Genomic DNA, 15545 nt, shown 5'->3' with positions numbered 1-15545 from the left:
GAAATAGTTTAGCATTGTGATAAACATTACACATATTTAATTGTCTATAATATGATTCAACTTGCACCAAAGGCGTACCTCTTGGCACCTTTACAGGTCGGGGATCTATACAAAAGTAAAAAATAAATGCTACAATCAGGATCCGGTGTGGATCTTGAAAATTTTTGTAACTATCGTTTTTAGAACATACCAACTAGAGTTAAAACACTATGGACTAGAGTTTACATTAATCAACTATGAACTGACGCAGAGTTTATATTGTAGTTGGAATGTAGTAAATATATTCTAGCCAAATTGTAAAAGATGCGATAATATTTCAAGATAATGAGAAACATACCTACTACGGCCGTCGACACGGTGTTCCTATATGTGGTTTTTATAGACAGCCAGAGACTAAACGAAACCCCTAAACTACGAGCAAATTAATTATCAACGTAATTAAAATGATAATTCTACATACAGTAGGTATAAAACTTATATTTTATTGTATGAGGGAACACACCCTTTTATCACAATCTGGAACAAAAGGCAAAAATTGCAATACAATTTCTTGCCGTTTTGAGATAGGCTTTACTATCACTCCAAAATATTCTTATCTTCGTCTGAAATTAAATTTTTCGTCAACAGAATTCTGTAAAGTTTCTTTGACAACGCAAACACGAACATACTGTAATAAGAAACAAAGTGTCCAAAACCGCCGCCGCACCGGGACCGATTAGACTTGCATTGATAAGCGCTATCGATGGTTTGTGTTGTGTTTAATGTATTTAATAGCAACAGAGCCCGTTGTGGTTAAATACAACGGTCTCCAGTAAAATAATGGTTATGGAATCTATACACCACTTTATTCACTAATATTAATGGTACAGATTAAGAATATAACATTAAAATCACACACTTAACATAAGGAACACACTTTAAACACAAATGCAAATTGTTAACAACAGCATTTAATCAAAGAAATATCAATTAGACAACAATATAACAATAAGCTGTTGAATTACTAACACACGTTTCGTATGATTAGATTATGCATACTGGTAAACCAATTATTGCCATCTATAAAAATTATTGTTTTTTCTTTTCCGAGTCGGGTTAGCTCTTCTACCCAACCGATTTTCATAATTTTGGCCTTAAACTAAAGGTATGGACTACCACAGATTTGCCATCAAGCATCGGCATTCGTTTTGACATATATTTCGAGCTATGCACAAACTGCCTTCCTGTACATTTCTAACGGGAGTTAAATTTGTTTTTTTTTTCGAATTCGTTTGGATCTTCTACCCACCCGATTTTTATGATTTTGGTCTTAAAATACGAACGTACCTAAAGCACACAGCTAAATCACGAACACCACTAATTGTACAAAAAATTGAGTTATTTATTATCGATTTATAGTCAAACGATCTTGCTTGCAACCTCAACAGTAACTGTAGACTTTGACGTGTTTCACCTAGTAAATAAAAAAAATCAAACTTTCATAATTATTTGCAAATCTACACAAATTAGGCTTTCCAACGACCCATTAAGTAACAAAATCGGTCTGGTAGAAGTCTAGATTTAGTTATACAAAGTTTAACAAAATATATCTAATTCAGTATTTTCTCACCACTATAAATTTGGAGATCACTTAGCTTATTGCCAATAACTTTTAAATGGAGGGAAAATCGACCAAAGTGGATGTGATATTCTGAAAGAGAATAAAATTTACTACAAAGAACACAAAGAACTACTACGCATTTCTTGAAAATACTTAATAAAGGCAGCCAAAAGCTGGGTACAAAAAGAATCTTGAAAACGGAAACTTGAAAAAGCAGTTTTTAATGTATTTTTGCTATTTTTACTTTTTCACCACAAATATTTAATGAAATCACAATTTTATAATTATTTGCAAATCTACATGAGTTAGGCTTTCCATTGGGAACTGTAACCCAGGTGCTGGAACTGTAACCTATTTAATGTGATTTGTACGTCTATTCATCCCAATATTTTAAACTTTCCAAAAGAGAGATACCAAAACTCTGTTCCACCGTGTTCCCCCGCAAATCGAGCACTGCTTATAATAACCTGCTTAAAATAACCTAATGTTTACCGCCTTAAATAACGTATGATTGGCGAACTATAATATTCTATTAGGTACTAATATATACATTTCCTACAGTATAATAAATCCAGGTTGAGTTTTATTAAATAGTTGCCTTATCAGGTAGATTCTGATCTGTCACCTAGTAGAAGTGAAAGACACCAATCATTCCCTTGTGCCTTACAGCTGGTATTGGTGATGTGGAGAGGAAGAAATTGTCACATGTGCCATCATACAACTACTAGCAAACAGGTTGATAAGAATGTTGCCAGATAGCTTAGAATCCCATCCTGTGTATGCATATTTTTGAAAAGTTTTATGAATGAAGATCCCCTAGGCCTGGAGAGTATTCCATGTCTCCCAGACATCCCAAATGTGCACCAGACCAGGTACTGATACTAGGCCTGAAATAAGCTAATTGCCCAGGGCCCTTCAAAGCCTGAATCCACCACTGATAGTAGAATATGGTCTAGGATTTATTTATTTATTATCAACGGTTCCACCATTTTGAAGGATTGTATCTACCTTATCCTGTATCCAGGTGCATAAGTTGATATATTTGTTGATGCTGTATATGTGGTTGTGTTTTTCTCTCAAGGGTTGGTTTGAATGCAGTAAGTTACTCTGCAGAAAATAACTAATTGAACTACATTTTCTTCTAGGCTATAGGCAAATTTATATGTTTTATATGTGTTAATATGTTTTTACCCAAAGAAACAGATGATCATAGTCAGAAGAAAAATCACAAAAGGTATTGCACTCCATTCTATATTCATATTTATTTATTTGGGTAAACTGACCATTTGTGTCTCAATCTTAATTGGTGGAGAATCACATAGATGTAGTCGTTATTTGGAAATAGACTAACTACCTACATATGTAATTAATTGTACTTTTGAAATTGAAATGAGAACTACATAGACACAGTTGTTGTATGGAAATAGTAAAATGCCATGATAACGACTTCAAGTCTGCGAGTGAATAGACAGATCTTGCATCGAAACTTGAGGCGGAAAGAAGTCATGAGCTGTAGAAATCAGCTAAAAGAAAAAGTAAGCATTTTAATATTGGTTTATTTACTGAAAAGTGATTCTTAAGGCTGATTAGAAGAAATCTGACATTGGTCACTACCACAGCTACCCACCATTTGTAGTGAATGTTAATTATTGAGAATTTAAATATCACTTTTAATTTAGTCAATATAAAAAGTTAAGCTTGGTATCCCAACAAAACACAACATTAGAAATTTGAATAATGTGACTAGTTGAAAAGGGACTTATGTAGGAAATAGAAGAATTACGTAAAAGGATTAATAGTTTTGGTCCCCATGAAAACAGTTAATATCCGTTCAAATAAAATAATGACTTATTTATAAGGAAAATTTTAATTATTATAATCTTGGTCATTTTTTGTGTTATTGGTGGATAATTTTATAAACCTTAGGATACTGAAGTAGAAAGTACAGCCAAAAAAAAGCTGGAACTTAAAATAAGTTGACCTTCCAGTTTGGCTTGATGTTTAAAAAGTCGGCATATTCAACGGAAATCAGTAACTGACAACAGTACACAATCAAAAGCTTACCTCAACAAATTTAATTTTTATTCTAGAACTGTTCAGAACCTTAACATTGTAATGCATTACATTAAACATAAAAAAGCATTAAAACTCCCAAATATGAATGTTTTATTAATACAACACTGTACAGTTAAAATGTTGTATATATTATTCGTAAACCAATTGGGACTGGAAGTTCAGGAGGGGGAAGCAGGGGAGTCGCTTGTGTCGCGAGGGGAAGGTTTCTTGGGGCGTCGTCTGCGCTTGTGTCGCCCCAAGGAGTGCTCTAGACCGCCTGGGCCTCTTGTAAGTACATTGAAGTCAATGATGGAGAGACTAGGAGGGGCTTGTGGTCGAGGATCAGGTCGAGGCTCGACCGTCCATTGGCGACTCTGAACAAGAGACTCGGTGGTCCTCTTACCACGCCGACCTCGGCCTCGCTTGTGGTGAAACTTTCGTGAATCAGCAGACAATGGCTACAAAGAAAACATAGGGTGAAAATGTGTCTAAAGCTCTACAGTACCTTTAATTGAATGTGTTTATGGTGTGAACGACATTGCCGCCGTGGCAAAAGCTGCCTAGTATGTTACTAGCGTTAGTGTTGTATTACCTAAGTTACATCTAAGCTGATATAAAGCTTAGTAGAAGCATCACTGGAGATACTGGTGGCCCTGGTAGGGTGTCTGTGAGATGTTAGTGTTTTATTACCTGAGTTACATCTAAGCTGATGTTAAGCTTGGTACTGTAGAGGCATTACATGAGCTACTGGTTGCTCTGGGAGGGTGTCTATGAGATATAACGTTAATGTTAGTGTTATATTACCTGAGTTACGTCTAAGCTGATGTTAAGCTTGGTAGAGGCATCACTGGAGCTACTGGTGGCCCTGGTAGGGTGTCTGTGGGGATGAAGAGGATAGCTGCGGTTGCTTAGGGCTCCAGAGTAAGCTGATTTCCGAGACTGTCGTGACTTTGCCGTGCTTGGCTTCTTGTCACCCTCGACTGCGCTCACAACCCCGATGATCCTGTAGTAGTCTAGGCAGGTCCTTACAATGTTCCGACCTAGGCGGCAATCTAGAATGTTAAGGGTTTTGCTTGCTTGTATATATTTTTTTAAATATTTTATATTGATTAATTATCAGCATGTGGGAGCAAGCTGTTCTAGTGGTAGAGCAAAGGCCTTTGGTCCCTGAGGTCCCGGGTTCAAATCTAGCCAAATCAGCAATATGGATTTTATCTATGTGATTATGGCCCAACCCCTAGGTCCAGCCTGAAGTAATGTGAAAAACAATCGTGGGCTCCTAAGAACAAAGTATCAGCATGTGATGATATAATAATATGTCTTGTAGAACACAGCTTCCATTGTTCTGTTTGATGAATTATCTTCTTTTATGTGTAAGAAATGTAATCCTGTTATAATCTGGACAGCACTTAAAGGAAATAATCCTGCAGATCATCAAATTCCTAAAGAACAACACACTATATTTATCATGCTGTAATACTAAAAATGTAGTCAACTATATCACACCTCTATTCCTAAGAAATTAGCCTCTACAATTTCAATGTAAAATCTCCCTCACAATTATCCATGAAGCATAAGGGTTGTTCCTCCAATACCTGATAGCACAACAAGAGTTGTGCTATCAGACTATCACACTTACCTCATACAATCTAGTTACTTATATCTGTTTCCGTTCATCCATTGATTGCTTTTGCTCAGCTTTAGCTTATATATTTTTTGTGTTAATGAATGCTATCAAAGGATACAAGACTCTTCTGTGTAGTAGTGGATGCCTGGGACACTGGGATGTCTGTAGCCATAACAGGACACGATGATAGAGTAGCAGTTGACAGAATCCTTCAGTACCTCACAGAAAACCCTGGAAAATCACTGTACATCATGAGTCTTTTAAATATGTTACTTCAAATAAACACAAGTTCCATATTACTTTTTGGATCAATGCTAAAGTGCACTACAAGCACCGGGAATGTTTCGCTGAAACGGTGCGGAAGCTGCCCGTTATTTTCGGCCGGGATTATGCACCAAATGAGTCATCTGTCCGAAGATTTATTTATAAGTTCAAAGAAATTGGCTCAGTTTTGGACATTAAAAGACCAGTTCGAAGTCGGGCAGGTCACTTCATTGAAAATATTGAGGCTGTACATGATAGTGTAGAAGACAACTCAAGAACATCGATTCGTCGGCGTAGTAAGCAGTTAGACCCAGCTCGGAGCACAGTACAAGGCATTTTCGTAAAAGACCTTCACATGTTCCCCTACATAATTCAACTCACACAAGAGATCAAGCCAAAAGATCCTGTAAAACGGATTGATTTTGTAAACTGGGTGGTTGGAAATTAAGATGAAAATTACATGTTTTCAAAAACTTTGCTGTTTAGCGATGAAGCACACATTCATCTAAGAAAAATCGTGCGATTTAACACCGTGCGACTACTTTCTTTGGGTACATTTAAATTCGCCTGTTTTCGCCAATAATCCTCAAACAATCCAAGACCTGATGGATGAAATTAATCGCGCCATTAATGGAATTCAACAGAAAGTGTGTGAAAAAGTGATGGAAAACTTTGTGAAGAGATGTCGGGCTTGTCAGCAGGCAGCAAGTGAGCACTTACAAGACATAATATTCCATTACTAATCGGAGATACTATGCTTTAAGATTCATGTTTCATATTGTTAATTTAGCGTGAAAATATATGGTTTATTAACGTTTAAAATCCGGCGTTCTTATTGGGACACCCTTACATGGTAATGATTAATAGGGTCGATGGACCATCTGCTCTATATGAGAATGAGAAGAAAAGGAAAAGATGCTCACTGGAAGAATGAAAAAGAATATATGCTCTTGGTGTTCTATTTTTTTCCACTTCAATCTCATTTGATCTTTTGGTCATTACAGCCATTGTTGACTCTTAACTTCAATAGATGGCAGTGGTGAAGTGGAGCGAGAACGCTTGGGATGTAATTACATCCATATGTGACCCTATTTTTAAGACACACCTTTATTTTCTGCTAAACTATTGTTTGTAACTTTAACCATTTCATTTTCCTTTCCTTCTTCAACATTCCTTCAATCAAGAATGTTCTTAGGATTTTTATAGATTGTCTTAATTTTCTATCAAATTACTGTACAGTAGACTCCCACTTATCCGGACTCCTCGGGACCGAGGCCAGTCCGGATAATTCTGGTTAAACCGACCTCCCTAAAAACTCGATAAAACATACTGTTTACTGTGATATTCTACTTGAATTTATGAGAGCATTGAATCTAGACACGTGATCACTGGTCTCAAATCTTTCCCATGAGAACAGTCTTTTTAGTACTGCCCACTTCCTACCGATCTAGTCCAGTTAAACCAATGTGCTGATAAAAATTGTCCGGTTAAAGAAATGTCATTTCCGCCTAGTGTAGTCCGGTTAAACTGATGTCCGGTTAAAAGGTGTCCAGATAAGAGGGAGTCTACTTGTTACTGGGTCAATAACATGTAGTAGGTACACTTTAATTAATTCTTATGATGAAGAATTTCTTATATTATAATATTAATAAAATCGAATTGTTTACCAATCCAAACAAGGGACCAATCTATATAAACAACGCATTTAATTCTGCGAGATGGTGCGTGCGATATACTGGACGCTCTGTAGAACACCTTTCACATCCTGGCATACCTCATGCGCATTATAGAGGATTATCTTATCTCCGGTTACGCCTCCTCATGTATGACACTACAGAAGGCCAACGGACGATGAGAGTCACTTCTGGTGCTGCCCAAGGTTCCATACTCCGCCCGGATTTCTGGAATGTTGCCTATGACAGCCTCCTGAGGTCTGAAATGCCTGAGGAGTTTTAATAGCTGCCCGTAGTGTTGAGCTGGCCCAGCTAAAATTAAACCGAGTCATGCGAACTATAAACGCATGGAAGTGCAGATCACGGTGTCTCACTCACTCTGAGTAAAACCGAGATCGTGATTCGGAACAGAAAGCGGATTGACACCATTGTGCCATTGAGGGTGGGCCGTTCATGCCGCTAACTATCTTGGTGTCATGGTGGACACTAAGGTTAGCTAAGGGGACCAGATATTGCGAACGGGGTACAAGGCTGCTACGGTGATTTCTTCTCTTAGCCGGTTAATAGCTGATGTCGGAGGTCCTCGGTCCAGTCCCAAAAGGTTGTTGACCTGCAGTCCAGACTGTACTCCTGTATGTTGCAAAAGTGTGGGCAGACGAGCTCAATAAGGAGGCGTATAGGATGCGGCTCGCCCGAGTGCAGTGTCAGGCAGCACTCAAGGTAGCATCCGCCTACCAAACAGTGTCCGAAACCGCTGTCTTGGAGGTTGGAGTAATCCCCGTCAAGTTTTTGGCGGCGGAGAGCAAAGCGAAATATAAGGTGGGGAGGACCATGCAAAAACAGAGGAGCGCACCCACACCTACCGTCTCTGGCAGGAGAGCTAGGAACAGGAGACTGATTCAGCAAGTCCAACCATGGGTTGTCCGGTGGTGTGGTGAGGTGGATTATTACCTCACCCTGTTTCTGACGGGTTACGGTTTTTTTTTCGGTCGTACCTGTTCAGGATTGGCAAAGCCATGTCACCCGATTGCATCTACTGCATGGGTACTCCCGACGACACGGAGCACACTTTCGTCCGCTGCCAGCATTGGGAAGAGCCCCACCTGGAGGCTCAACAACATGTAGGACAGTTGTCGGTGGACACGGTCATCCCGATGATTGAGGGAGGGTGAGGTCAATGCCTGTGTGTCACATTCCGTCCAGGGTATTCTCCGCCCTAAGAAGCTTGACCTTGACCGGGATGCACTCTAGGTCATAAAGGAATTGAATGCCAGAAACAGTGCGAGCCCTGAAGGCTTAGGTCACACGTTGACCTGACCTGAAGTAATGTGACAAACAAACAATCCCAGGTCTGTGTCCCAACAGAGTAGGGGGGGTTTTTTAGTGAGTAGTCTGATAAGCTTAAGAGTTTCACACTACAGGCTGGCCCCCTGTTTGCGTAAAAGCATTTTTAATTCCTCTCCCATAAAAAAAATCTAAACAAGGGATCAAAAACACAGTTTAGGAGTAGAGCAGATAACAAATTCTTCCCATTCCAAAATCCTACTATGCTGTCACAGTACATAAATAAAATGTAATAAGAGCATTTATTAAACTTTAATTGAGAGCATTAGTGTTTATAATAATTTGTTCTGCAACAACAACTAGTGTCAGAGTCTTTAACTAGATAGAAAAAATAATTCAAAACAGAAAAATGATCAACCAAATTATTAAGAACAAACTAATTACTCTAAAAACAAGTTTTGCAGCCTTTTCACATCTAATAATTGACCAAATGAAAATGTTTGATAAGGTTAGGGACAAAATACAGGGTGGAGCAGGATACATCCCTACCGGTACTTTTAAGATGACGCTGTGAGTAGTGGGGATGTGCTGGAGAAATGGGGTTAGCTCGAATGATTGCTGTTGCTTTGGAATTTCCTACTAATATTACCATCAGCAGTAGACATGGCTTAGTCGAGTGAGCAATGCCCTTTTGCAGTCAAGATGAATTTTCACCAAAATCAGTCTATTATTGCTGTGCAGCGTGCACTGTGAACAAGCATCCGCACTGTCGTTGTCTAATCATATTTTGCGTTGTATTCTCCATAAGGATCTACATCTCTATCCATTTAAGATGGTAGTTGCTCATGAACTCACACAAGAGGACTAGAAACAGAGAATGCAGGCATGTGAAACCTTAACCTGCCTCATTATGCTCAGGTTTTTGTTTAGTGAGGAGGCACACTTCCATATTTCTGGAGCTGTAAATAAGCATAATATGCATTATTGGAGTGATTCTAATCCTAGAGTCGTTCACGAGAGAACCTTAGATGCCTTGAAGAATGCAATTAACCTTGAAGTTTGCTACATTCCACAACAAATGCCTCACAGAACTATGATGATCTCCAGAACCAGACTACAGCAGTGAATTTACAATAAGGGAACCCACTTGCAATATGTGCTGTTTAAAACCAAGTTAAATTATATCAAAATTAACTTCCAATTGTAACCTTTTGATCACAATATAAAGTTTAGTTTAGTTCTAATATTTTCGGTTGTCTTTTGATTTACCTTCAAAATTAGGGATTCTTCCCTTTACCACCATATGTACAAAAACCCTACGGTACTCGATCAGACTCACATCTCAAACGAGGCATCCCCATTACAAATAAGTACCCACCATTTCAAAACTTTGATGTTAATATTGTCATCATAATGTAATTATATTGATAGTAGCAAATGCCGTTCTTCCAGTATTATACCCAAGAGTATGGATTGAAATATATTATTTACATCAATAGAATAGTTATAATTGTGGTATTCTAAACACTCTGATTGAGCTTGACAATTTCCCCCATATGAATGTAATTCCCGGTTCTGAAAACTTTTCCTGAAGTTCAGGAGTTCCGGACCTTTCAGGTTTTAAAAGTTTATTATTGTGAATATTCAGCTGATTCTGTATGAAAACACATTTTTATAGTGTAATTCATAGTGTGTGCATTGAAAACATGCACCTACCTTCTAGACGAGTTGGCCTTGTTCAAGTCCCTGTTGAACATTGTGTTGCTTTGCTCAAACCCCTCTGTGTTCTGTGCAAGTAGTTTGGGAAAGACAATATGCCTCTCGTATCTATATTACACAACAATACTGTATAGTAAAACCTTTGACTATTTATACAACTAGACATTCAGTCCCCATGTTAAAATTGTCAACAGGTTTTTTTTTCATCGCAGTTAATGTGAGCCACCCATAGATTGCGCTGATCTAAATTACTGAATTCTTTTGAGTACAAGAACCTTTTTACTAAGTTGAACGACTTATTGTGAGCTTTAGCAACTGTCATGACCCATAAACTATGTCAGTTACAACATTTAAGGTACAAAATAGAATTGTAGACACTAGTACATTCTATGACTGGCTCACACAACTGTGTTTTCTTCCAATGAAAAGATTGGCAACAGCTGGTATACATATATATGGGATGTCTACTTCAGTATCCAATAGTCAATGGTAAAACTCTTGATGTTATTTTAATATTTTCAATTTTCATTCTCATTAAAAGTACATGCTAGACATATAATCTCAAAAAAATGATTTCTTTGTCAAACATTATAAAAGAGCTTTAACATTTTGTGGTTGCCTATTTTGGGTAGATATACCATGTCACTAAATTTCACACATTCTATAGTTTGATTAAGGAGATGAATCATAGTATTTTGGTATGTAATGCATATATAATGTTTAATTTTATAAATGTGTACAGGTTTAAAAAATAAACAATGTATTAATGTATTATTTAGAATTTTTAAACATCCAGAGATTATATTGATTGCTGATTTAAATAATTTTTTATCCATTTAGAAATCTAGTCTTGGATCTATTGGTTGAAGTTTAAATTCAGATCCCTAGATTACACAAAATGCACTAATGTATTGACATTAGTGCATTTTGTGAAATCTAGGGATTGTATTGTTTTAGTAATTGTACTAATTGAATTTATTATAACAATAACGTTATCAAACCCTAGGAGGATAAGTGATAACAACTATAGCTTAATCGAAGGTAAATTTCTTCCTTCAAAAGGGAAATTAGTAGTTATGGCAACACTGCTGAGATCTGGGGGACCAACAATACTGTATAACTAAAACCACCAACATGTGCTGCGTTCTAGAGGGTATCAGAGGAACTCCTTACACGAATTGTAATTAATTAATCCTATAAAGTTCCTGGTTTAACCTTTCATCAGGATGGTGTTAGGACTTTAATACAGCAATTTTGTTACATGATTATATTAAAAATAAATGTGAATGTTGAATTAAGGCTCATTTTAGTAGTACTGTACATATACTTTAGTTACCGATTATTTAATTAACAAGAAACTAAGATAAGTTCTAGGGTTTGTTCTCTCTAACCATTGTTTTGATTTGTTAATTTGATGGTTAGTCAGTCTACTGTATAATAACATCGTAGATTGTAGATAACAGTGTTAAAGGATGTCAACAAATAAAGGAAGCCCTTTATGAATCTCACTTATACACGTGAACAATATTTTGAAATATGTATTAGTTAACTCAAAGAATGAAGCAAATGAAGCGGAATGGCAAAAAACAATAGTGCTCCATTCATAGTCATCAAATGTTCAAATGTTTCTTTTCAACCCCACCTAATTGCTTGAGCTTGTATACCGACTAACTTTTGTAACTATAAAGTCAAGTCAATGGTTTAACTTGAGTTAATATTTAAAAAGTCAGTTGCAGGCCCTGGTGATGGAATATATACCATTTCATAAGTATTTTCATAAAAGACTTTCAGAACATATTTTTACCTGTAGACGTCATCATACGTGTTTCCATAGACGAACACGCCTTGTAGACTAGAGTGAGAATGAATATCCATGACAAAGTCCAGTTCCAAATTCTAAAATCAGTTTCGTTTACAAATTTAGCCATGTTATTTTAGTATGTTAATAATATTCATACTCTTCATTCCTCTGTGTTCTATTTATCAACATTATTCTAGTATGGTATTGTTTTAATTTGTGATTCTATATGTTTATTTGTTCATTAGTTATTCCCAAAAAGCTAGCAAAATACAATAGAACGAATATTGGGGTTAGATTAAGCAGCAGCAGATTTTCAAATCTACTACTGAATTATTACTAGAATTGCCCTGTTTGCCTGAGTCTACTTGTAAAGCACATAAATGTGAGATATCGATACCAAAGTGCCAATGTGTAATGTTGATATTTCAATTGCAACATGAACTTAGATAAAAATAAAACCAACGATTTTACAAAATATCCTTTGAGTTATTTTGAGTTTGTATTCACACCTTACCTAAAAAAATTATGTTAATCCAAAAACGCTTTACATAGTTTTACCTACATTTTATAGTGTTGGACAGTCAGTCCCGTCTCATTCGGACTCCTCTTTAATGCCGGGACTGACTGTCCAGCCTCGGTAAAAAGGTAAGCAAATGTTTATATTTGACTACCTTATCCTGGTCTAGGTTTGTTATAAAGGTGAAGGCGGCGTGTAGCGTGGGGTGGATCCACCGGGAGATCTGCCCCCAGACACGGTTAAGGTCTGCCCCCATGAGAGTGGACCTGGAATAACAAGGGAGGTTTTTTATGAGAGGTCTACCACTATTAAAGTGTTTTCAACTAAAATATTTTGGTTTACTTAATTTGATTTGAGGCATTGTTGCGGACATTTCCTATTAAGATTAGAAGGAGGATGGTTTTTGCGACGTTTAAGGATCTAGGATTTAATCCCGTCCTCAGCGCCTCAGCTGAGAAAATACCTAAAACTTGACAAGATTCGCACACAAACCCATCTAAGGCTGGAAAATCACACAAAAGAAAAGAGGCAAAATATATAACTTTTATACCCAATACAAGTAGCTAAAACAAGAAACAACAAATCCTGAAAGGATGTCGACAAGAATGGGAAGTGTCTGCAATAGTGCATAAAATAACATAAATTAATAACCACCAACAATGAAACAAATAAATATATATTTGGAATACTATTCATGATAAAAGTTATATTTACGGTAACTATGTGAAAATTGTGGTGTTCCAACGAGGTTAAATACTATTTATAAGTCGAAGAGCCCTGCAGCAAACTTGCTGTCCTCAGTAGGGGTTTTGTCAAGAAGCTTGTTGTAGGTGTTCAATGTAAATAATTATAGAAATAAGTTAGTTTTTTATGTCCCACCTTCACACCTTAACTCATTACTTCATGCAGTCCTAGAGGGTTGCGGTATTATCAATTAGGTCAAATCAATTTGCGATTGTCGGAATTTGAACCCGGGACTTCAGGTACCAAAGCCCTGTGCTCTACCACTAAACCAACTCGCTCCCCGTCTACTAATAAGTATAATAACTGTATCCAGAAATCTTCTTTATACTGACCTATAGTTTCCCAGAAACACACCATCTGGATTCATCATAGGAAATATTTTGAAGACGACGTGGTCCCTCAGCGCTAGAGCCATGGGGTGGTTACTGATTAGGAAGTCGATTATGCCTGGAAAAAATTTTGAGAGTGTATACTTTGCTTCAAACCTTTAAGATTATCAAGCAGTAGATTTCTGAGTTGTGATCTTTTTTATGCTTCGATATAGTATAAAACTCTTTCCCGTCATACTGCTGCGAAAACCGCTGTTTTCATGCCTAGGGCAAAAAAGAATCAGCTGGAATCGTGAACATTAAAACTTTGTCATTTTAGCAGTACTTTACTTTTTTCTCAGTAAAACTGTTTCATTGTATATTTTACCAAGGTAAATCACAGAAAACATAGTTTTATTGAAATTAAGACTAATTAAAAAGTATTTGGATTTTATCATTTTGTTGGTAGAATAATACTTAACGCATTAAAATAACGGTTAACAGCTGTTTGTGTTTAATAGGAAAATAGATTGAAAACATTTTGGAAAGATAATTTAAAACGACTATATTTTAGCATTTTAATATATTAATTGTCGGAGAAGTAATACCTAACGCATTGAAATCACGGTTAAGGACTGTTCATACTTAACAGCAAACCTGGATGAAAACCATAAATACAGCTAATTTAAAAATGTAAACAACATAGGAATTTGTGTGAGAGGTAATTAGGTACAATAAAGAATAGTGCAGTACTACAACGAATATAGTTAGTTCATCCCATGGGCAAAAAAATCTTTTCGTACTTCTAGTATCTAGGTAATTGACTCGTAAAACCTAATTAGACGCCTGCAGATATGAAAATAAACCACCTAACCCTCAAAGAATTCCTACAAAAGGTTTTTTTTCGTTTTTAGGTAGGGTTAGGTGTGCTGATTAACATACCAAAAGTTTACCAAAGTTTGACAACTGGAAAGGCCTCAATTTCAAGATGGCGTCCAAGATGGTGTCAAATATCAAACTTCTATAAATTTCATCCCAAAGATGTAGTTAGAGGCTACTTTTTCGTTTACAGGGTCCCTAAACTTAAATGAAACATATACATTATACATAGGCCTACATTTCAATTTAAAAACTAAAGGTCACAATATTTTATCATGTTTGAGTAGGTAGTTATAGTATTATTTTTATCTCAAAAAGCCTAATAAAAACTAGGCTCTCATTTATTTTTCATTTGTCTTAGTCTAAATTGTTCTAAAAACGTTCACCTAATTTTAGACAAAAGCATTAAGGAAACATCCCTAATGATACATTTTTATTAAAAAAAACCCCTCACAAAATAAAACGTATATCATTTAAATTAATGTAAAACGAAAATGGCTATGTTCAAAAGATTTTCATCGTAAACAGCGAGGTTGACATTTTTATAGGTTTTTTTTCTTCAGTAGGCCTACTTGTTTAGGGCACCAGACCTTAAATATTACATGTAAAATACATTAAAAGAGGATAAATGTAATAATAAATAGGCTTACTTCCTAGCAGAAGTCTACGGAAATAAAGAAATTTCATACTTTTACTGAATTCAGCAAGAAAATAGTACAGTTTTTTTTAAGTTAAGCATTTTGTAAATAAATTTCACATTTACAGTTGCCTAACTTGTTTATTGTTTACGAGTTCTGATATCGTAAATAAAACTAAATGTCCTATATGCTTAGCAGTTTTATATTGTTCTACAGACACTGTACAAGTTTGTCAAAAGGGAGTTGAAGGAATAAACAAAGCAGGTTTGGAAAGAGTCGAAGAATTAATTGTGTGTGTACCCAGGAGATAAAGTTCACGCGAAATGCAGACATCGGTATATTAATAAGGACAAACAAATTTAAGCTGGGAATAAATTAGAAACGCAGAAGCGCTAGGGTATCTCGGTTCCTTCAACAGCGAAACAGACTGTCTCTT

At 36.3% G+C, this 15545-nt stretch overlaps 1 protein-coding gene across 1 annotated transcript in view; it reads right to left on the bottom strand.

Annotated features, from left to right (window-relative positions):
- Positions 1-3805: 3805 nt before the first annotated feature.
- The window catches only part of LOC128999027 (cytosolic carboxypeptidase 6-like), a 38422-nt gene continuing 26682 nt past the window's right edge, over positions 3806-15545 (bottom strand). The window contains exons 7-13 of the mRNA XM_054425384.1: positions 13617-13731; positions 12695-12806; positions 12027-12118; positions 10220-10330; positions 5401-5513; positions 4460-4707; positions 3806-4113 (exon numbers count right to left, since the gene is read on the bottom strand). Coding sequence (XP_054281359.1) covers positions 3835-4113; positions 4460-4707; positions 5401-5513; positions 10220-10330; positions 12027-12118; positions 12695-12806; positions 13617-13731 — 1070 coding nt within the window. The 3' untranslated portion in view covers positions 3806-3834. The remainder of the gene's footprint in view (positions 4114-4459; positions 4708-5400; positions 5514-10219; positions 10331-12026; positions 12119-12694; positions 12807-13616; positions 13732-15545) is intronic.

Source organism: Macrosteles quadrilineatus, unplaced genomic scaffold (assembly GCF_028750875.1).
Source record: "Macrosteles quadrilineatus isolate MER2022 unplaced genomic scaffold, UCM_ALF_1.0 Scaffold_7__1_contigs__length_78375512, whole genome shotgun sequence".
Classification (NCBI taxonomy): Eukaryota; Metazoa; Arthropoda; class Insecta; order Hemiptera; family Cicadellidae; genus Macrosteles; species Macrosteles quadrilineatus.
This window is presented reverse-complemented; position numbering and strand designations above follow the sequence as displayed.